At 39.6% G+C, this 24,348-nt stretch overlaps 1 protein-coding gene across 2 annotated transcripts in view; it reads left to right on the forward strand.

The window, feature by feature from the left end:
- Positions 1–24,348, forward strand: part of adamts14 (ADAM metallopeptidase with thrombospondin type 1 motif, 14) — a 64,093-nt gene that overhangs the window by 23,728 nt on the left and 16,017 nt on the right. The window contains exons 5-11 of one of the 2 annotated variants that reach the window (XM_084937529.1): positions 4,535–4,618; positions 10,640–10,796; positions 12,932–13,037; positions 19,406–19,549; positions 19,667–19,799; positions 20,037–20,150; positions 20,355–20,503. In XM_084937529.1, the coding sequence (XP_084793655.1) occupies positions 4,535–4,618; positions 10,640–10,796; positions 12,932–13,037; positions 19,406–19,549; positions 19,667–19,799; positions 20,037–20,150; positions 20,355–20,503 (887 nt within the window). The remainder of the gene's footprint in view (positions 1–4,534; positions 4,619–10,639; positions 10,797–12,931; positions 13,038–19,405; positions 19,550–19,666; positions 19,800–20,036; positions 20,151–20,354; positions 20,504–24,348) is intronic. The other variant, XM_084937530.1, reaches the window with a different exon arrangement.

The following is a 24,348-nucleotide window of genomic DNA, read 5'->3' on the forward strand; positions in this document are numbered from 1 at the left end:
GGTGACGAAATCTGCTTCTCATGAAGTTATGGGAAGAAGTCAACAAGGCCATATCTAGAAATGTATACATAAATCTCTCTCAATTAATTCAGTTTGCATTAGTTATTTACAGATGGAAGTAAAAAAAAACTTTTTTTCAGGTATCTGTACTTTATTTTACTTTTAACCTTTTATTTTACTTTTCTGACAAATTTTTACTTCCTAAAATTGAACACAAATGTACTTTTTACTTCTTATGTTTTCTTAATAAACTAATTTTTTAGCTTTAAAACTACAGGTGCTAATGAGTTGTGGTCACGCTACTTTAGCTTCTATAGTTAATGCAACAGAAGAGCAGCAGGCACAAAAGCAGTGAAGTGGCAGGTAATATCAAATGCAACATTTCTAATAGCTCGACAAATATCAGCAAATAGACAAAGTGTTTCTGTGCAGTTTGTCAGTGTCTGTGTCTGTTAGCTAACAGTTCAGCTGCTGTATTTCTAAGGGAGAGGAAAGAACTCAGAGACAGAGAAAAATGTATAAAAGTCAGGAAGGACACAAGTAGAAGAAGAGAGATTATTTTTAAAGGTAAGGACTTCTCAGTCATTTGATAAACTGGACATTTTAAAGCTTACATGCAATCTCGTCATTCAGTTGTATATGAAGTTAGGTTTTTTTAATATTGTGAATTATCCTGCACAACCAATTGAAATAGAAAATTTTTCAGTTATGCAAAGGTTGCATAAACAACCTGAAAGCAACACTGGTTAGTTTGCAGTACTGTGAAGTTTACAGTGGTGCATTGTTTTGGACTGGTGGAGCAGCTGTGATGTTCATGGTCAATGTTAGAGGAACAGACATCAAATTAAATTTAAGCCAATGATGTGGATTAGATTCAGTCACTTAATTCCACCTTTATACTATTTTTATATTGTCCAGGTATTGGAAATCAGCTAATGTATTATAGCTTATTGTAACATCTGCTTACATCTGGTTGAATTCAGTTGGCTGAATCTAAGAGCAACGGTACAGATGAGCTCCAATCACATTTTTACGGAGCCTGGTGTAAGTGGATTCTCTGCGTGCCACACTTCTTTATAAATTCTGTTTTGCACCTTTCCTTCAGGTCAAGGAATAGTGATTAGGAAAAGTTTTTAGGAGGTAACTTTTTTGGTTTATTGGACTACAGCAGAGGTAGGTAGATGGGGGACAGGTGAGGTGGGTGTGGCAGACTAGGGACTCAGAAGAGAATGGAAGTCTGAGGACATCTGGTGGGGGGATGGGGAGATACAGTGAAGCATGGACAGTAAACAGGACACTACATGTTGTGGGAGCACAGCGCGCAACTATTGTGATTGGCCTGTTCAACATGCCAATTTATCCTTTTCATCTTAGTTTTTGAGATATCATGACAGAAATACAACCATTGTCTTAGTATAAGGTTTAATATTTATAGCATCAATATAAGATCTCACAAATTCCTGGAGGGAGTTTTTGGTAATTATCCGAAAGGATGTAAAAGATTGTACAAAGAAGAAGAAACACTAGACCAATCATGTATGTTTGCCCTTTAAAAATACTGACCACGATAACGAGTGGCCCCAGCATTATTTTTGCTTCTATCATTGCTAACACCGCTGGTTCACATCAGAGCACGACCACACCGTAGTTAACACATAATGCACCAGACACAACCAAAGACATCAGCCTCTTACGTAGGTTACTGTAAATCATAGGCTACAAAGTTCACCCTAGGAGTATAAATTAGGCCTTAAGTGGTCCGGACACCTTTCTGTCAGTGTGAACAAGTTTAATCACACATTTAATCCCTGAGATATCTTAATATTCGAAAAAGTGTAATTTTAACAGTACGTCTCCGTTTTCTACAAGAAATACTGCTGTATTAAGTGAAAGAAATTTGAGAGGAAGACTCTTTGGGTTTAAGTCAGCGGTCCCCAACCCCCGGGCCTCGGACCGGTACCGGTCCGTGAGTCGTTTGGTACCGGGCCGCGAGAGTTGAGGCTCAGGTGTGAAATGTATGGTTTTCAGGGTTTTTATCGGTTTTTAGCGTTATTTTGTTATCGTTTTGATCGTTAACTCGGTTTTCCTGGGTCTTTTCACGTGTGTTATGAATAAATCTTCTTTTTTTCGGTACCGGTACTAGTTTTATTTTGTTGTATTTATCCGCGACACCTTAAAGGCCGGTCCGTGAAAATATTGTCGGGCATAAACCGGTCCGTGGCGCAAAAAAGGTTGGGGACCGCTGGTTTAAGTTATAAGAATTACATGTGTAAATACAGAAAAAGTTTTGGTAGCTCACTGCCCACTCAGTTGTGTAATTATAAAACAAAAAGTTCTATTAATTTACAGAAAATCTGAAATTTCTATAGTAGTGAAAAAGCTATTTCATTGTTCATCTATTAGTACACTGGTGTGGTAATTCTGGATGTCTTCATTAGGAAAAGCTATAAAACTATGAAAATGAAGACACATATTGTTAAGTTCTTAAGCCTTATATCTTATGCCTAGCTGTTGGAGATCATGCTAAACCTCGAATTTCCAGTTGACACTGTAAACAAACAGTTGATAAAAACAAAAGAGAAAATAGTCTCATTCAAGCCCACACAGCGCCTTGATTCTCAAGTGCAAATGACACCATCAGGGGCTATACTTAGACTCATTGTTATCACAGTGGTGTGACAACCACATACTGCACTCATATAATTACTATTAGTGGCCTGCAGTAAGGCAGTTAAAGCGTGGCACTGTTGACAGAAAAACAAATGAGAATTTGTCAGATATTGTTCACTATTTTGGAATATTTGCTTTGTAACTACCTCTTGTTGATTAATAAAGCTAGACCATGTGTAGAGCTGTCATGGGCTAAACAAAGAGGTACTTAAACACAGCAACAGGATATAAACTGGTAATTGCTCTAGAAACCATATGAAAACAGTTGCAGGATGGTTAGAGACAGATGAATGGAAAAAAAAGTTCAATTAAGTCGTGTAGGGAGACAGGAAGTTGATGCGGTTTCATCTTTTCAATACAGTTTATCAAATAATCTCACAGACCTTCTCAGAGAAGTCGCATATAAAACATTTAGTATCAATACTTGGAAGGAAAAGGTTTGTACCTCCCAAAAAAGAGAGCCTACTTCGAGAAGGAAACCAAAATATGTCTTAGATACTCTTCTTCGATGGTTTCATAAGGTAGCAATTTAGAATATTATAACTCGTATTAATGGTGATTACTGAATGCACTTGTTATGATATCCTCTCATTTTGCACTGAGAAAATAGACGTGCATTTTGTGATTTTGGTCAAATCGGTTCAAAGTTTTAGGAGTATAACAGTGCTCATTCTCAGGAAAATCTTACGTGAGGGAAGTGAAGCTACGTTATGCAAGCTTGTAACATAAAATACAAAATTTAATATGAGCCTGTGTCAATCACATGCTTTAAAAATCCAGTTTTAGACAGCTTTTTCCCTGAAGTCACATGGAGAAATATGAAGCCAAATTGCTTATTTTTTTTATTGCAATCCAAAACTTAAATGAATCATGTATGGAAAAATAAATATCCAACCCCTTGTTTTGCTCTGAACTTAATTTATCCACCACAAAGCAAAGCAGATGGTTGACTTCATGAGGCCCGGAATGAGTGCTGACATGTAGCGACCATCTGATGAAAATAAAACACACTCGAGTGGAAATTGGACTTGGGTTTGAATGGGATCCTAGCTTGGTCCTGGGTTATGCATCTACATACCACAGCATTCTTACGAAGCCAAATAGCAGTCCACATATTTCTGGGTCAGGCTCCTTTGCCATTGCATAACAGCACTAGTTTCACTAAATAGTTGCCAGTCTTAATAACATATTTCATCATGATTCCAAGATTGTCGTAAGAGATTAAAAAATGGTTTGAGGACTCGCTGCTGGGCCCTGCACCTCAGACATAAAAAGGAGAACTCGTTGGATCAAGAGTTTTAGTGCAGTTCAGTGGTTTAAAACAACTGTTTTCGTCTTGGTTTGTAAGATTTTAGATGCAAACATTAATCTTCTCCTAAATGTTTTCTTAGCAGCCTGGAAAGGAGCAGCAGCAGCAGTTGTGGAGGCTGTTTCTATCAAAGTTATATTGTTTACCTGGCTTTAATTAAACTCAGCGGAAAGCATCAGTTTATGCATTTAAATAGTGTCACTTCACTTCCTTTCTTGACAGTTGTGACTCTGATTTGCATACTTAGAGCAGCCATAATTAAGTAATTAGTAATGCAGAGCAGTGAAGTTTCCCTTGGAAAGCGAAAACTCTGCTATCGTTCTGTAATGGTCAGTCGAAGGTCCTTTTCACACAACTTTTAGCTTTTAGACTCGAGTGTAATTTTATTCCTGCAGACTGTTTTTGTATTAAAGTTCTGCCTTAAAAACCACCACATTCATGATTGTATTATTGGCCTTTGGGTGTTCAACTTGATATCACAAGCCACTTTCATCAAAAGCACTCTATGCCCTTTGTCATTCAGATCACTGACACATGCTGTTAATTTCCTTTCAGGTTGATGAAATCTACCACGATGAATCTTTGGGGACGAACATCAACATTGTCCTTGTCCGCATGATAATGGTGGGGTACCGGCAGGTGAGCCATGCCACACAATTTGTGTCTGTGCAAGCAGCATTTCAAATGAGCTTTTAAGGTTTTTATACCGCAGGGCTGGTGTAAAAGGCATATTCTCATTGTCTGAGCTGTCTGTGAATACACCTGTGATTTCAGCCTTTATAATACTGCCTACAGGAACCAAGATTTTTAACTGTGTTCAATTTTATTTGGAATAAAAACAAGAAGGGCTGAACTCACCGCCATGACTCAAGAGAAAATGAGAGAAAGGCAGCAAACCCTTTTACAATTTTCATTCATTATGGCCTGAAACCATATTCAGTAGCACTCGACCTTATACCCAAAACTGGGAGGTAGAAGAGCAGGTGCTAAGAGAAGTTAATCCACTGATGTCTAAAATATCAGTCCTTTGTACAGATATGAGAGTGGTGTTATCTTTCTAAGTCCAAGCAGTGAGGTGAATAAGGATTTTTCCCATAATGTCAAACAAATAATTTAAATCTGAGTCAGGTGGTACGTTCACAGTAGAGGCACCAAAGTAACAAGCTAACTTTAAGATGATATGGAAAGCTGAGTTTCATGCCTTGTGGCTTGGTTTCTACTTGGAAAAAGAGCTGTTTTGGGCCATTACTGCATATTCGACACAATAAAACATTGAGATGGGTAAAGTGTAGGTTTGTCAAGAAGATATCATTTATCAGGATAAAAGAAAACACCACTACATGTAGCACAGCTTCCTTATTTTACATCAATTTTTTATTTTTTTTTGTGCACACTACAAAAAAACAAAAAAAGACAACAAAAAAACCCCCCAAAACAAAACAGATTTTTGTTTTGTTTTGTTTATTACTGGTTAAAACCAATAATAAACTGGTTTGAACCAGTTTATTATTAGTATTCTAATAATAAACTGGTTAAAACTAGAATGGCACTAAGCGAGTGGATCCTTCCCCAAAGTCAGTGCCTTTATGCTGCAGTTTAAAAGAAAGGATCTGTTTGGTATCATATGATCTGATTTCTCTGAATAAGCTGATACTTCAACCAAGGAGAGAGCTAGAGCTTGTAAAAAATTTCTCTTTGTCTGTTTTAGATGATGCATTTGAAACTACCCGGTTGTATTTTGAAAAGCTTAGTGGATAGATGAAGCTTGGGGAAAAGAAGAACCTGTTACATTTCAATGCAGATCCAAATTATTTTAAATTGTTTTCTTTACAACTGTTAAATAGAGCAAGGCCATGGTTGAAATAGAGTGCTCTTCTACTTTCTAGTACCTGTTAACTTGCTTATTAACTTATTTATAGCGACCGTGAATCTCTCCCAGCAATAATGATTGGTAATTCTGATTGAGTTCATAATTTAAGTGAAGTTAAATTATGAAACTAACATAAAAAGAGAGAGTTCATAGCTTTACTGCTCCACTAAACTGACTTGAAGTTTAGAATTGAATAATTGATTATACCTTATGTGGTCACGGGAGGAAAGTTCTTTTCATCAGACTTTTTTGCTTTTAATCCTACTTGTTTCTCTTCAACTTACCTTTGAAGAGAAAAGAAGAAACCAGTTTTAGAAAAACAATCTTCTCAAGTATTTGAGTGACAGGAGAATCACACTGAAAAAAAGGCCATATTAGATTTACTTAATTCAATACTGGACATTAGTTGCACACAACTGTTTTGCTTTGGCAGAAACTTAAACAACTGAGTTATATCAACACAACTTATTCATATATAATAAACTTGTGCATGTTGTGTTGATAAAACACAATTGAAACATGTTTAGATGAAGTAAGTTGAGCTCTTGAAATATTTTAATCCTTCACAATTTTGTCATTTTATTTCAACACTATTCAATAACTTTTACCCCAATACTACTTGGTCACTCAAATCACTACATGTTGTCTTCATATTACATAATTTTCAACAAAGTCTAGAGTCTGGTTAACATAAAAATTTAATGGATCTACAACAACTACCATCTTCCTACCTTAGCGGGGTTGCAGGGGTGCTGGAGCATAACCCTGAAGTGATAGGATACGAGCCAGGTACACCCTGAACAGCTCACCAGTCTATCACATAGAGACAAACAACCATTTGCACTCACATTCACAGGTAATTTAGAGTCACCAATTAACCTAACCTAACTCTAATGACTGCATGACTTTTAACTGTGGGAGGAAACCAGTATACCCAGAGAGAAACCACTGGAAACTAGCGAGATTGTGGATTTGAACCCCTTCTTGCTGTGAGGCAACAGCACTAACCACCATGCCAGCAATCCAGGCTTAATAAAAGTAGGAAAGCTATGATGTCAAGGCTTGATGCAGAATTTTCTGTACGTTTTTGTCCTTGACAGGTTGAACCACAAGAAATAGCAATAGCATACACGTGGTGTGTGTGTAGTTATCTGCCTCTTATAACTCCAGTGATTTTCCTGCAGTTTGAAATCTCATGTGATCTTGTGAATTTCATGAGTCCAGCAACTAACCACTCTTACTAGATTGTATCATGTCATCTCAACAAGAACAAATTAAGTTGTTGAATTTCATACAAATCCTACATGATTTAATTATGTTCAAAATAGAAACATGACATTTTTGTGTTCAAATTACAAGATAGACTTTTTTAAAGTAACAACCACCCAATTTATATTTTTCGGTATACTGAAAAAGGTAGAGGCGGCTACTCAACTTGACTGAAATGGATGCCTTCCTCAAACCACGATCCAAAGCCCACAAGACTGAAATCCCATGCGGTGTCGTGGGATTTAACATCGATATATTATTGACTTACTTCACTCGAACATGATATGAACAATTTAATCAACCCTCTCTACATATCATGTAGTTTCTACACTATATAGTTACACTTAACTTTAAAGCATGAGGCAATTGTGTTAAATACACGCAAGATGCTTACATAAATCCAAGAGATGGCCAATTCCTTTTTTTCAGTGCACAGAAAGAGCAGTGAAGATGAAAAACAGTTGAGATTTATATATGGATTAATTTATAAACTAAGCAAAGTTTTGTTTTGGAGCTTACAGCTGCTTTTTTGTTTCTTCTAGCTAACAACTTCTTAGGAAAAAAAGACGTACAGTGAGAAAAAGAGAAAAATATCAGTTTAAGATCATAAATTGGGATCAGGCTGAGATGAAAGAAAGGCTGTTTCTCAGATGCTGAGTTTAACAAAACGTGTACGAAAATAGTCGGTGTGATATTAGCATTTAATTGAGCTCAGTTGTCTGGTTAAAATAGATGTTTTTTGGATTTCTTTTGGGCAATACAGAACTGATTGCCTGATTATAAGAAAAGGTAACCTTAAGAAGCCCCCATTAAAACATACCATACATATTTAATAAATAGTGAGGAAATAAATGAGTACATATTATATTAACATGATTGATGAAAGAAAGCGACGAATGAATATTGTACAAAAGCTCAGTCACTTTCACTTTTGCTCAGGCTTTCTTTAGTGTAATGAATGATTTAAATGTACTTGCACCATGTGGTAAATACTCATGTAACATATTAATAACATAGAATAAACAAGCAAAAAAAAAAAGCAAACTGGTCAATGCTAGCTGGTCAAATGATCTTCCATATCTTCAGTTTATAGAGTTGTACATCAGTATGTGTTTGTTTCTGTTCACCTCTCACCACTTAATGCCAGTCTTGGCATATTTGCTCATTATCAGCTGAACACATTATAATGAGGTATGAAATATCGTATATTATACACGTGGGGGCAGATGCTAGTGAGTCATTTGCTTTACGCACGTATCCATCTGTCCACAAGTGTCATTTTATCTGCATGTCTGACTGATGCTGCTTGGAAACTGGGCATTTTTATTCGGCTTCTGTCTGTTTGTCAGAGCAGAGAGATGCTGTTTACCCAGCACCAATTAGATGAGCTCCAACATGCTCTGTGTGTCACCGGCCCTGCTTGCAGCACCCACTCAGAAAATAAAGTTTGGCCAGTTCCTCCTGGGTGCCTTCATTTCTCCTGGCCTCACGTTGTGTGTGTCGGTGTGTGTAATAGTAGTAGGGTTATCAGTATCCAGAGTAGTTCATCCAGAGCTGAGTCTTATTGGGAAATTTTCTGTATATTTATGACACGAAATACAAACCACAATGCATTTACACTCCTTTACAAAAAAACCCCAAAACAAAACACTGGGGACACTGGCAAAAACAAAAACAGTGTTTTAGTACTGTGTTGGGCCAGCTTGGGCTGTCAGATCAGCCTCATTGGAGGGAAGGAACACCAAAGCCATCATTTGATGTTCTCATGATAATAATGGAGAAAATTCTTCAGTCAAGATTTTCATTTGGGTTATATTTGTTGGCCAACAAATGCAGGAACATATGATTCACAATATATATATTTTTAATGATCTACCCTGTGAGTGACCTCTCGTGCCACATGGATGTGGGCAGTTTGACTCACAATAGAAAGGAGCCAGATGAGCGCATACTAGGGTTATCTAAATATCTTGATAGCATTTTTGACACGATGGTGTCAAGAAAGACAAATAAAATTACAACAATACAAAGAGTAACATCAGTGGCAACACTATTTTTAAATTGTCTAAACAACTGAAAAAATACAGTAACATAATAATTTGTTACATTACTGTCTGTCTGTTTGTGACTGCTGGTAGACGTAGCAGGTTGAATTATAAAATGTACAGAGCTTTACTTTCTGCTCAGATTCAGCCAAATGCTGCAACCTCATCAAGTAGTGCAAATGGATAATGATTCAAAGCATACTGCAAAAGCAACTGAAGAGTTTCTGAAGGTAAAGAAAGTGATAGTCTTCAATAGTCAAGTCAATCTGCCTGATCTCAACCCAACAGAGCATGCTTTTCTAAATGCAGTGAATGCAGAGAGACCCAGAAACAAGCAGCAACTGAAGCTGGCAGCAGTAAAGAGACTTCAGGCAGTGATTGGCTACAAAGGTCTTGCTGAAGGTCTTTGGTCACATATTGTTTGTTTGATGTACAATTCATACTGGTGGTGTACAAGGCAAAAATACTAAAAATGTGTTTTGGTTCATTTAAAGTAGTAGGGGTGTCAGACTCCAGGTCTCGAGGGCCGGTGTCCTGCAGGTTTTAGATCTCACTCTGGGTCAACACACCTGAATAAAATGATTAGCTCATTACCAGGCCTCTGGAGAACTTCAAGACATGTTGAGGAGGTCATTTAGCCATTTAAATCAGCTGTGTTGGATCAAGGACACATCTAAAACCTGCAGGACACCGGCCCTCGAGGCCTGGAGTTCGACACATGTGATTTAAAGGTATATAGGTCTTTTTAAAAGTATATAGTTAGTGCAACACAGCAATATTTAGGTTGTCTTGAATAGTGCTGTGTTTCTAGTGACATATTTCATAGCCTATCAAATAGAGTTGGTGGTATAGCCTGCTACTATTTCTGTCTAGTTGCTGGTAGACTTTTCTCAGCTACTGATCTCTTGAAATTTCTCATAAGTTGTTCAGTGTTGCAGACTCAGCTACTTCAGCTGCTAGTGAGCAGACGGGCTGTGTACCTGCCTTTGTGCTTGTGCTGTCTCAAGTTGTGTATCAACTAGAGGTTTGTTAGCCACTACAGTGAGCTGTAGTGGCTAAAAGTTTAGTTGTTTTCTCTTTAATGTCACCTTCAGAGATTATAATACTACACCATTAAAATCTCTGCTGGACATGTGAACGTTACAAGTTACAAACCTATTAATTGTTTCATAATCACTGGCAATTTAGCAAAAAGTAAAACTAATACCTGTAATCCTAAAGGTTCCCCTGTTTTTCTAACCAACATGTCCCTTTTTGTCCTCAAATGCACAAAAAATATAACTTATTTTCAGCTATTTTCTTTGACAGTTTTTCAAATGACAGCACATCTACTGCACTGATGTAAAGGTAAAAGGGTGATGAGTCTTCTTTCACCTTAGAATGAATGGAGTCTTGTTAAGACGAACGGCAGGGTTACCTTCCTATTTATTTTTACAGTCTGATAACGTTTTTTTCTTGGTCCTGTTCATTCTGCAGTCTATAAGCCTGATCGAACGTGGCAACCCATCTCGCAGCCTGGAGCAGGTGTGCCGATGGGCCAACACGCAGCAGCGCCGCGACCCTGACCATGCCGAGTACCATGATCACGCCATCTTCCTCACAAGGCAAGATTTTGGTCCCGCAGGTATGCAAGGTACTGTATTTTTCTCGATCGAGGCCTGTGCAGACTGAGTGCTGATATCTGCTTCCATTCACAAAGGGGTTGGCTTCAAGTCTTGCCCAGGTAAGGTTGATGGAAATATAAAAGTGGGGGCTGCAGCTGAGGTCTTGAACCCAATTCCGGAAATGGCAACCTCATAAGAAAATAACTGCTGAGTTGTTTCCAAAACCTTGCTGACTTGACATTGATGCCACCCTGGAAAAATGAAAAACTGAGATATTGAAGAAGGTTTTTGGCATGTAGAGAAAAAACAGAACATGTTTGTTAGTTTGCCAGTTATATAAACTAATTGTTCTTTTTTTTACTCAGTAACTGTTGGAAAGTTCAGTTTGAACTTTTCTGTACTTTCAGTAGATTATTGTCAATCCAAATATTACTGTACATGTATGCAGTCATTTTGCAGCAAATTTGTGCTATACATGTTGTTCTCCTAGTTTTATGCCTCACCATTTGTTTCTTCTTTTCAGTCCTTCAAAACAAAATTTGAAGTGAACAGCCAAACCTGCAGAAAACACTGGGTCCCGAATGAACAAACCTCTGTGCTTGCATGCACTCAATATCTTGCACTGACCTGTGTATATTTTTAACTTTTATAGAGCACGTGTCATGTTTCGAGGACAGCCTGGGGCTACCTGGTTTGCTTGTCACACCTCTAGGTGTTACCATAGCTGCAGTTGTGTTGTGTTCATAACAAACCTAGTTTCTATGATACCTTGAGCTAGGTTGGGCTGAACCCTGTGCTGCATCTCAGGGTCACAAGCAGACCTCACACATTCTTGTGAAAGTTTAGCGGTGAGATGGTAGATTTTGTGTCCAAACAAGTAATAGGCTGTTGGGTAAATAGAGTAAGTTAATGGAGCAACAGGAGATGCAGAAAGTTGTCTTAAATGGTGTCATTAGGTGATATTGAGTTTGCCACGTTTTAAAAATGTTACTCTGAAAGCGTTTTTGATCTGGTCTCCTTGGCACCAAAAGATTTAACATGATGTTCCCAAGATGTTCAGTGTTTGAGTTTATCAACCAGATGGCGGAGACCAACTCTCTCCTCAATCTTCACATCAGCCATAGAGAAACACTTTTTTTTTTTATTACTGTAGTAATTGCTGCACCTTTTTGCTTCAGTGTGCATAGCTCCAAATGGCCTTTCATGGGAATGTAATCAGCATTCTCCTGAATTCCTTTTATCTGCCTTTCAGATAAAGGGTCATGCTCCACATCTGCTTTCATGTTTTGCAACTTCACTTTCAGTGTTAATATGTCCATTTTGTTTTCATTTATGAATAGAGCCTTTAGTCATTCTCTTCATAAAGGCATCGTCATCATGCTGTAGCTAAAGCTCACTCTGCTGTGACTGAAATAACCCACTGCAGACATTCAAATAACTTGACATGTACACATGGCTTTATCACCAGCTGTCTGCCTGCTGCATTTTCTGCTTTTTTACCTGCATGCCAAAAAAACAGTCTTCTGATGGTCAGAAAGCATGGAAATTATCTGAAAGCTGTGGCAAAAAAGAACGCCAGAATGGGCGTGCTTCTGATCCAAGCTGATTCGCACTAAGCTGAATTGCTGCACACCTCTTGATCGAGTTATGTTTAATGTCTGTGCTTTGCTTAAAAGTTTGTTGTCCTCGTGAGCTGTGTGAAATGTTGTGGTACCAACCAGGTGTCTGCTGGGTAATAATGATGGCAGGCTTCTGAAACTGCTTTGGGAGTTTCTTTATGTTTGATATGCAAGCTGTGTACAGCTGCTGCTGCTATTGAGAGATTTGCTAGAAGTATTTTACCTCTGTTCGTTCACCTTAAATGAATGAAAGTGCCACTGTGTGAATGTAGCCTACTCTGATAAATCACAATGTAAACACACAGATATGTGGGGCTTTTTTTTCATTGAAAGAAGATGAGCAATCACCATCACTCTCTTTATAACTCACACACACTCAAGAGCCAGTGTGACACCCAGCTGCTCACAAAAAAGAGATTAAAACCTTCACAATGAATGCAATTACTCCATATTTAGAAATCTTTTTCCACTTCGTTGCACTGCATGAGAATGTCACCACTTTCATTCTTGATTATCAGGGCTGTGTGGTCTTTTGTGTCGCTCAGGGTATGCTCCAGTGACGGGGATGTGCCACCCACTGAGGAGCTGCACTCTGAACCATGAGGATGGCTTCTCCTCTGCCTTTGTGGTTGCTCATGAAACCGGCCATGTGTGAGTAATGGCATCATGATGAATGCCCAGCAGGGCCACTCACAAGATCTTTCTGTGTGCATTTAAGTTAATAGTTTTTGTGTGATTGTAGTTTGTGAACATAAACAGTGATCTGTTGTTGTGAAAAAGCATTTAATCTGATCTCCAGCTGCGTTTTACACATAGATATGAAAGCAGTATTTTTTAAACATTATGCTTTCTGTGCCTTTTGTGTAGACACAAAACATGAGAACGGGAAGAATTCATTTTTTGTGCTTAAGCTAACCTGTGGTTAAGCAGTATAAACTTTAACCATTATGCTATCAATACATCTACTCCTGCTGTCAAGGTCAATGGTTGCTAAGGTAGCAACAGGCTAAAAGTTACTGTAAAAACAGGCTGAATGTATTCAATAAATGTCTGGAGCTGCTTATTAACAGTTCAGTTTCAGTTTCAGTTTTATTTGTCATATGCAAGTTAGCACAGGGTCAACATTGCAATGAAATGTGTTTGACGAGCAGCAGTCACTCAGCAGCATGGTACAGTAGGAGAAAATATAATATAATAAAATAAAATAAAATAATAAAGAAAATAGAAAAATAGTAAGGAGCAAAATATTAGAGAGACATGGTAAAAGAGAAAAGATGACTAAATATATATGTATCTATAAATATAAATATATGTACACTAGTGATTAAATAAGAAAATCTTGAAAAGATATATGACGGGAGGGCAGATGGGATATTGCACAGGAATGAGCAGCAGAAAATTACAGTATTGCACTTTTAAATATAAATACCAATAACAATAAAGTGGAGTGACCAGTGCAGATTAAACAGAGAACTTGTGAAGCTGCAGGTAGCTTCTGAGTGCGTCCTGTGGAGTGTGTGTGTGTGTTTAAGTGTTGTGGTTGAGGTGTCGTATGGCTTGGTGGTAAAAACTGTTTTTGAGTCTTGTAGTCCGAGCAGACAGGCTCCTGTAACGTCTGCCAGATGGTAACAAGGAGAAGAGCTGATGTGCTGGGTGGCTGTGGTCCTTGATGATGCTGTGTGCTTTACGGAGGCATCGCTGGAGATAAATGTCCTGAATGGCAGGAAGCCTCGTGCCAGTGATGTGCTCTGCTGCCTTCACCACCCTCTGTAGTGATTTACGGCTGCTGGCAGAGCAGCTTCCGTACCAAACTGTGATGCAGCTCGTCAGCAAGCTCTCAATTGCACACCTGTAAAAATTTGAGGTGATGTTGGCATTCATGCTAAACTTCCTCAGCCTCCTCAGGAAGTAAAGCCGCTGGCGAGCTTTCCTGATAGCAGTGTCTGTGTGAAGGGTCCAGGAGAAGTCCTCAGTGATGTTGACGCCAAGGAACTTGAAGCTGCTGACCCTTTCGACCTTGACACCGTTGATGTGGATGGGCTGGTGTTCTCTGACTGGTCGTTATAGTGCTATACAAAAGTCTTTAGTAACCCCTCATAATATGTTGGAGGGAAAATGGAAAATAGGTGCACTGACTTATTGCACCTTATTGAAACACGTGAAAAAAAGGCACAGACTCATGGAAAGTTAGTACAGCTTTAATGAGCTTTAAGATTAGTATTTGGCATTACCACCTTTATTGTTCAAAACAGACTCTTTTAGACAAACTCTTGTAAGAACACAGCGAATACATTTTTTTCTGTGTTCATAGTTCCATAAATTTTAGATAGAGACTCCCCAACACCACAGATTAAAATGCCAAACCACAACAGAGCCTCTACTGTCTTTCACAGATGGTTCTTGACACTCACTCCTGAGTGTCCAAAAGTGTCCTTATGACATCATCACTGCGTGAACCAATGAGATTGTCTCATGACATTTTGGAATGGGGTTATTTATATTTTTTAACTTGAGCGTTTATTTGAGTGTTTCTCAGTTCAATAAATCTCTATTTATCTAAAGGGTATAACAAAAAAGGGTGAAGAAAACAAGCTTTTTTGCTTGATTTTAATGAATAAAAATAACTGCAAGAAAACTAGTGACAAAGATACTTGGGCAGGTTGTCATATTATAGAACTATAGAAAATAGAGATGCACCAGGTGGAAGCTGTGGCTGATTATAGTATTCAAGAAATAGGAATGTAATATCTAAACGGTCTGTGCTCATTTGAGCCTCACATCTAATTGAATTAAATGTACAGTCGAGGCATGCAGTATGCTCACCACTTTTATGTGATAGACAAATCATACTATGACTTGTGAAGGCAAAACGGGATAAATGCTTGTGGTACATTTAAGTTAAGCACCAAAGACAAATGGTCAGGCATGACATTCTCGTAATAAATCAGATAAAATACTGCAACTAATTATTTCTGCATTTGTGCGATTGAAATGAATTCGAAATGTGTGTCCAGTGACACCGTTTGAAAGATTTGGCCGAAATAATTTTGAGTGAATATCCATATATATTCTGGCAATTATTTCATGGTTTAGGATTCTTCCCATCCATCACACCACTGGGACAGGTCCTGTGTCATCTATTTGCTGGATTTCTTCCTATTTCTGAGAAAAACGACTTTCTGTTCCTCTGTTGCCACTTCTTCTTTAGTCTTCCACTTGTCCAGTTTCCTTAAAATTTTTAAGGACCCACTGCACACCATGCTGAAATATGCCAAGTTTTCAGTTAATAGTTCTTTGGGAATCACCCTCTTGGTGCAAAAAATCCAGAAACTTTATGCCTGTCACACTGTGTCACTTTTGGCATTTTTGTAGATTCAGCTAAAAAAACAAAAAGGGGGAAAAATCATGTATTTTTGTGACTGGCTGCTAGTAACAAAGTGCCCAAGGACACAAGGTTTTTTCATATTTGATTTATTTGTAGGTCAGTGTCATGTGTCTTAACAAAAAAATAGACGAGCAAAAAACAAAAAAGGTCCTTAATGTTAATTAGGGGAGCAAACTGCATTCACAGCATTTATAACTGTGTCAGTGACTGAAAAACTTAATAAAACGGGGGAGCACAGATGCTATAATAATAATGTGCAATGCTTTTTAAAATAATTTTAATAGTTTGAGTGCCAGGATCTTTTTTTAAATTTATTTATAATTTATTTATTTTTTAAATTTAAAACCAGACCAGACAGTTTAGATTGTCACATGATATATTTTCAGCAGATGGACTGACTCTGTCAAAAATCTCCTGAAACCCTCTCCACAGCTGACTCATCAACCAACAGGATATACAGGACTCTGCATGCAACAACACATGACAAGAAAGCTCAGGATGAAAGTCTTCTTTGCTTTTTCATAACCTACCCATTAGAAAACATGTTAAAACCGAGCAATATATACATCATATATTTTACGCTGTTAGTGTTTGATATTAAAATGTGATCGTTTTACTCAATTATTCATCATGACTCAGAATGTCAAGTTGTTTTTTAAAAAATTCAAACAATTTAGATGAGAATGGTTTGAATATATTTTGCCTGTTTCTCTTATCGAAAATGATTGATTGAAGTTTTATATTCTGCTTCAGTAAGTGGTTGAGGCGTGAGGCACGAGCCTATGAATGCAGAACTATTCTGCAACAGACATAGTCAGAGGTAGTTGGATTGGTGTCATTGCACCCTGCAGAGTTTTTAATTGCACCAGTTAATTGCAGATGCAATTACCGTTGCTTTGCAAAATAACACCTGTAGAAAGTGAAACCCACTTGATTTCTTTTTTCTTTTTCTTTTTTTTTGTATTTTCCTGCCAGAAGCAGTCAGATCTGAGCAGCATTTTGTCTGGAATACATTTATTTTTTGCATATGGGGCATGGATTTATTACACGGCAAAGCCTTTTATCATATAAGTTTTAAATACAACCTCTTGTTTTGAGTCCAATTTTGCCTCTTTTTTAGTTTGACCTTAGTTAGTTTTTGTGATTTTACAGCATCGTTGTTTTTCTGCGATTCAAACGCCTGCTGACCTCACAGCAGTCATCATGGGATAAGATCACATCTAATCATCTGCGACCTGTTTGTGTCTTCATGGCTGTGTGGGCTTATTTGTGGCCTCCTCAATCCAAACACATGAGAGCTAGCTGAAATGAAAGCTGCACATTTCCAGTAGGTGTGAATATGAGTTTGCGCTCTGTAAAAGACTGGCAACCTCTCCACTATATTCTCTTCCTTATGACCAGTGCACACAGGGACCAGCTTAAGCTTTTTGTGACTCTTTAATAAAGGTAATAGAAGTTAAATGAAAGAAAATATTATATATCAAAAAAATTGTTGTGACTGAGAGCAGTAATATTGCCATGATATATTATTAGGTATTATTTTCAAACCCCTTAAAGGCAGTTTTTCAGTTATTTGTTGGGAGCAAGACACAACTGATGTATTCTTAACTAACAGCTGAAGACTGTTCCTGCGGTTTTGTCCACTTGTCTTAAACTATGTGTGGATATCCTGCTGTGATGCTGCATGTTCAGTGTTTGAATAACTCATGAAAAAGAAGAAAAGAAGGCAATTATTTTCTTGGCATTCAAATACAGTGTCCACAAAGCTTCACCAACTTGATAGTTCAACTTAGAGCTTACCTCCCCTGTTAATCGAGCTTCTGTACTTTCTTACTGGAGGTTGGTATTCCTGGAGCGCAGCTCTAATGAGGCTTGCAATTACTCTATATCAAATAAACAACAGTAAAAAAATGTAACATTTAAAAAACACAGCTTCCATAAAAATGTCTAAGGGAATCATAAGTCCGATGCTGATAACCACCTGCACATGCACTCTCCTCTAATCTCACTTGTCCAGCATTTAGCCTGCTAAGATTGTGCTTTGACCACGCCTGTTTTTGTAAAGCATTATCTGTCCGGTTTCTATCAGTTAAGCCACTAACTTATCTCTCAAAGAAATATTTCAACATTTTAGAAAATAGTTTTTCTTTGTTGCATAATGTTAAAAGACAACATTTTGATTGTTTTTATGATAAATTTTTATCTACCACTGGCAGCCACCCCCATAACTTTATACAATAATCAAAGCGTATAAACAATATGGCTGTTTTATAGTTTCCAGGCAGCAGAGCTTCTAGGAGATTATTGGTTAGAGATTCTGGTGCAATAAAATAGCAAAGTGACATTTTTACACTTGTATGATTTAACTCTTACATACTGTTCACATTTTAATTCTTCACAGTATTGTCCCAGTCAGCTTTGGGCTGGGTCAAGAATTCTCTCATAAAAAGTGTTTGTTCCGCATTTTGAACTGCAAATCTATTTAGACGTATAAATATTCCATCTGACATTAATAAACAGATGATTAATGAATTCATTTACAGCAGGGAGAGCATATTTTTTTGATTTTACAGCATTTGTTTTAGTTGGGAAAACATCTACTATCACAAAATATCATGTCCTGTTTTACCCAAAACATGAAAACATAAAATAAACCTAACTATAACCTCTATGGGGACCTATGCAGTAGTTGTGGGAATACAGACAGTGCCTGTGACAGTGTCAAGGTTCCCCTTGAAGTATTCCACCAAACAAAATAAAACATCAAAAATCACAGGAAAAAAAAGAAAAAAAACCCCACACGGAGACAGAGACAACACAGTATCGAGATTTCCTAAAACCACAATTGTACTTAAGCAGACACACAGTGATAGATCTAAAATCCATCTGAATGGATACAGTTCATGTCAAATTTAACCCATAATATTGTCAGTTCACAAAAACTTGTATGTTATGACATTTTTAATGTTTTCATTTTAGGAAAAGTCATCAATTTTTAGGATAAAATAGTAAGATGTTTTTAACGCTATCAAATGTCAACAGTATGTAACAGTTTAATAAGTGCTGTAGCATTAGTGTGATAGTAATGACCCAGTAATGTGTGTGTAGGCTGACAAGAGCCTGTTGCTCTTGCCATTCTCCATGCAAATCTATATTGGCTGTCTGCTACCTGTACCTTCATAATTAGCATATAGACAGGTGAATTCAGATTTTATTCCATGAAAAGAATAATTAAAGAGTACTTGAAGTTATTTTTTAAATGGTTTAATTTGTAGACGTTAATGTTTTATAAATTGATGTTTCTGTGTTTGTTCTTCATCTATACCGACAGCTGTTATCCGAACTGCTTCAAATGTCACACGTGTATTGCTGGGGAACCTGCTGTGACTTAGATAAAATCGAACAAGCTTGTAATTTTGAAAAGAACTAAAAGAATTATGATAGCTGACAGTTTCCAAATTTCAATCAGTGTTCAGAAAGTGCAGAGGTGCAGTACACAACTCTGCTTACTCCTACGCAATCCTGTTGTATTTGTAGTGCATAACAACAGAAAGAATTCAGAAAATATTGTTTGCTGTGACTTTATCTCTTGCCGTGCTCACAATCTATGCTCTTCTGTGCTTTTGCCCTTCAGGTTGGGTATGGAGCATGATGGCCAAGGGAATCGTTGTGCTGATGAGACCAGCATGGGTAGCATCATGGCACCACTTGTCCAAGCAGCTTTTCACCGCTATCACTGGTCACGTTGCAGCAAGCAGGAGCTCAACAGATACATCCAGTATGTTTGCTCTTTGCACAGCTGTTGTGTAAATTAATTTGTTCCTTCTCTTTTCATATGTGGTCTGCTCCTGACCTCGCATTGCATATAACATTTATGTCCTTATTGCTTCCTCAGCTCCTATGACTGCTTGCTGGATGATCCCTTTGAACATAAGTGGCCGAAGCTTCCTGAGCTCCCTGGAATAAATTATTCAATGGATGAACAGTGCCGCTTTGATTTTGGTGTTGGTTATAAAATGTGCACTGCTGTAAGTAAGCTTTGTGGCCCCAAGATATGTATATTTATTTATTTGAATTATTTATTTATTCTACCATATAATAACCACATAATTAAAATAATTGGAATAGTCAACAATTTTTTAATCAGTATTTTTTAATGCTGCTGAGGAGTAAGGTTTGGTTTTTAACAGGGAAAAACTGTGTTTGCTTATCTATGTTTCCAAAAGGAATTAGTGCTCAGATTTGCTGTTTAATTGCTCATTTAGTTTCGAACCTACGACCCCTGCAAGCAGCTGTGGTGCAGCCACCCTGACAACCAGTACTTTTGTAAAACTAAAAAAGGTCCTCCTGTGGATGGAACAGAGTGTGCACCAGGAAAGGTAGGAAATGTCTCTGAATCATCTGTAATTTTATTTTTTCTTTACAATAATTGCTAAGTGGAACTCTCTAAAAATAGGAAGCGGAAATAAAGTTTCTGAGCAATATTTTCAGAGAAGCCAAATGTCATCAGTTTGGACTTGTTGACCTTTCTTTTCTTCTTCCTTTCCCCCTGTCTCTCATTTTTAATGGACACTGATTTTCAGTGGTGCTTCAAGGGTCATTGCATCTGGCGAACCAGCCAGGAGCCTCAGGGCCATGATGGAAGTTGGAGTTCCTGGTCAAAGTTTGGCTCTTGCTCCAGAACATGTGGAGGTGGAATTCGCTCCCGCAGCAGACTGTGCAACAACCCTCCGTGAGTGCTACAGCAACAAGGAAGCTGAATCTATGTCGCAAAACTAAGAAAAAAACAGAAAATAACACAGCTATACAGATAGTGAAAAAATAGTATTTGATCACACAGTATCATCAGTATCAGTATTCATCTAAAAGATGTTAATGTACTATATAAGTGTAAATGAAGAGCTTCAGGGATGTTTTTTTAATCCAGTCCTGGGTTTGTTAAGCTTGACTTTCATTTGGTTTCATTAATTTATTTATAAAACTATAAAAACCTCATACTGCATTTATACTATTAATGAAGAGAAAGGTCAAAGTGAGGTGTTATGATGGTGTAATAGAATTAAATGTGATTTCATTGTATTTTAACAGTGTAACTTTAACAACAACAGCTGTTTACAGGAAAGAAGAAATATTATAATGTAAGTAATTTTAAGTAGTACAGAAGTTAAGTGGTGCATTTTACAGGAAAGGAGACACAAAAGATAATGAAAATGATTTTAAGGAAGATGTAAGTCATTTTAACTAGAGTAAAAAACTTTGTCACAATTTTGAAGTGTCAGCTTTCACATTCTGGCCATTACCGTTTTAGGATTTTCTTTGTTTGTTTGTTTTTAATCAGAAACAAATAAAGGAATTACACATACTCAATGCTAATGCAGTATCAGCTTGTAAAAGACAAGGCAGCCAAACCCTAAAACAGGCTCTTGTGCCCTATTTTATTGTATATTTTATTTAAATGGGATCATGACTTACTGAATGAACAAAGCTTGTACGCAACATGTTATATTAAAAAAATCTAACTTTCGGTAAATCAAACTAGTGTTTGCTGAGACCATAGAGCATATCTAACATACAGTAGCAGTCACTGCCACCTTATTTCTTTTTGCAGCCAGAGCTCTTTGTCCCCAGCTGGTTATTAGAAATAATGTATTTACTCATTACCCAACAGAAACACTGATTTTTCCAGCTGAGGTTAGCTGACATAATCAGTGACTGCATTCCATTTAGGTTTTCATTTTACTGAGATCTCAGAATCAGAATCAAAATCATTATTGTCATTAAAGCAATGAAACTTTTTTTTTTTTTTTTTTTTTTTTTTTATAATTATGTATTTATTTTATTTTCGGTTGCTACAAACGGGACAGACGTGACTGGGGGATAGGACAGGGAGAAAGAATGAAAGAAAGAGAGGGAGAGAAAGAAAACCAAAGGGGAGAAGAGACGGTGAGAAGGGGGGGAAGAAAGGAAAAAACAAACAAACAAACAAACAAAACGCCTGGATCACCTGTATGGAGAAAAAAAACAGAAGAGAAAGCAAACAACAAAGAGCAACATAATAAAAACAGCACCATCACAATAAACTAGCTAGCAGTAGATAACAGTAGATACTAAATAATAAACGATATTGTGCAGCACGCAAGATAGACAGTGCACAATGTGCTTTGAGGCAGCAGCCAAGAAAGGTGTAGTCCGCGTCTGTGAACACCCGTGTGTACACCTGTGTGCATACCTGTGTGGATCAGCATGCTTGTATTCCAAAGGTTTCTCCATGTAACGATCTGCTAGGGAGTGTGGGGAGCCATAGCCCCGTCCACCAGGGTATGAAGCAGGTATGGAGGAGATCCAGGCCCCAGATATCCAGAGGCCCCAGAGTACAAGGACCCGAGGAGGACCACCAAAGGGGGGGGGAACCGTGCCACCCTCCTGGGAAGAGCTGAGTAGAGCCCCAAACGAGAGGTCACCCCGCAGCTACGGAGCAGAGGCCAGAGGGGGTTGCAGTGGCGTGCCCGCGGGCTCCGCCGGCAGCCAGCTGTGCCAGAGAGGACCGAGCTTCAGGCCCAGAGGCCAGAGGCCTGAGGGCATCCCACCCCCCGGAAGGAGCCCAGCCGGGCCACAGGCGCCCGGCCCCGCCAATCGGCCACCAGGAGTGAGCCGGTACATGCATGAGCGCCCAGCCCCAGATGACAAGGACCACCAACACACCAACGTCTAAGGGCATCAGCCACCGGCAGGGAGTGTGGTGAGGGGAGATAGGCCTCCGTACTTTAGAGGGCCTGAGATGTACCCAGAGAGGTTGAGTCTAAGACCCAACCTGACATATAGACACAGACAAACAGGCACACGCGGACACAGACGTGCATTCCCACCCCCATATGCACAACCAAATACTCGGCACTCACCCAACGTGTAGACAGACACAAATAGACACTGCACAGACAGTCGCACTCCCCAAACATACTCTATATCCCAGGTCCAGGTACCCCCGCCCCCAGAGGGGCAAGCCGCACCTAGACCCAGGAGATGTAACCCTTCTCTCTGGGGTGGAGGCAAGCGGACCACCTCCTTATCTGCAGTAGCAGGGAGGCCCCGCATCCCAGACCCCAGTCTGACGGCCAGCACCTCCTCCCAGCCCCCCAGCCCTGACGGCTAACAGAACCGGGGTGAGTGAAGACCCCAAACCTCCCTACGCCTGCTCATATGTAATGTTGTTGTGTGCTGTTCTAAAGTGCATTTAAAACTCAGGAGAGCATGGTACTAGCTTCCTCTCAGAGAGCAGCACGGCTCCTCCCGAAAACCCTCAGTGTCTAAATGCATTTAAAATTGAGGGTAGGGCACCAGCGCCAGAGGTGGGTTGGAGTACAACGACCATCCTCTGGATGCTGTAAAACGTGCCCACCCCCAAGGCCCTATATGTATGTGTTATGTGAGAGTGTGAGTAATGTGGATGTCTAGGTTGCAGAATAAAATTGAGGCACAGACGGCCAGAAGGGGACAGAGGGGGAGTGCCTCCCCTGCACCCTGGTGACATACCTGCACCCCAAGCCCTGCGTGTGTGGGTGGGTGTGGTAGAGCGGGAATAGGGAGGCAGCTGAGGATGGGGAGGGAAGAAAGGGAGGGGCAAGCGGCCCCTCCCTGGGGCCAGCTCCCCCGCTGACCCCAGTAGGCACCCCCACGCTCTGGAACCCACCAGGGCAAGGAGGCCCAGGCCCATCCGGACCGGGGCCCGCAGCAGCAGCACTGCCCAGCCCCACAGAGTCCGGGGCAGCCCACCCGACTCCACCCCAGAGAAAACTGCACCCACCCCATCATCCAATCATCTCCCAAACTACACAAGACAATAGACACCCAGGTTGAGTTCATTCTCCCCCTCTCCTATATCTCTCCCCCCACCTGCAGAGTGAGCTCCTGTAGTGAGGAGACCACCTGCAAAGATGTAACAACCTCCCCACCAGTTAGAGAGCCCCCTAGTTGGGCCGATGCACCAGAGGTCCCCTGCACTGGGGCTGAGCCCCCCTGCACCCACCCGCCCACTGCTCCGGCGACACAACAGCCAGGACCCAAGCCCCCAAGGCCCGGCCAGCACCCCAGACCGGGGGGCGGAGCACCCCCAGACCCCCAAGCCTCCACGCCCGTCCCGGACCCTCCCAGGGGCAGCCAGGCTACCAGGCCAGTAACCAACGTCCGCCAGCACAGACCCTCCCCCATCTCCTCTGTACGCAGCCACAAGGAAAACACCATCCAAGAGCCCCAGAGCTTCTAACCAGGTCATGGCCACAGCCCCCAGGTTAGGCCCTCCAGGGAAACGTCCCTAGGGACTCCCCAGACGCCCTAAGGCCGTCCCTACCCCCACATCAACCACAATAGCAAAGGCAGGACCAAACCATGACCCCCCACCCCCACTAGGTGATGAAGCCGATCAAAGGAGCCCAAAGGGATTGATCAAATGTGATGGCAGAGGTTGTATCAAGACTAATGTGATCTATTAGATGGTTTTTATATTGGTTAGAATTAAGATTATTTTTATTTTTCCAGTTAATGAGGACCATTTTCTTGGCAATGCATAGGGCCGTAAAAACA

Source organism: Perissodus microlepis, chromosome 8 (genome assembly GCF_051167445.1).
Source record: "Perissodus microlepis isolate ML-2025 ecotype Zambia chromosome 8, ASM5116744v1, whole genome shotgun sequence".
In the NCBI taxonomy this organism is placed as follows: Eukaryota; Metazoa; Chordata; class Actinopteri; order Cichliformes; family Cichlidae; genus Perissodus; species Perissodus microlepis.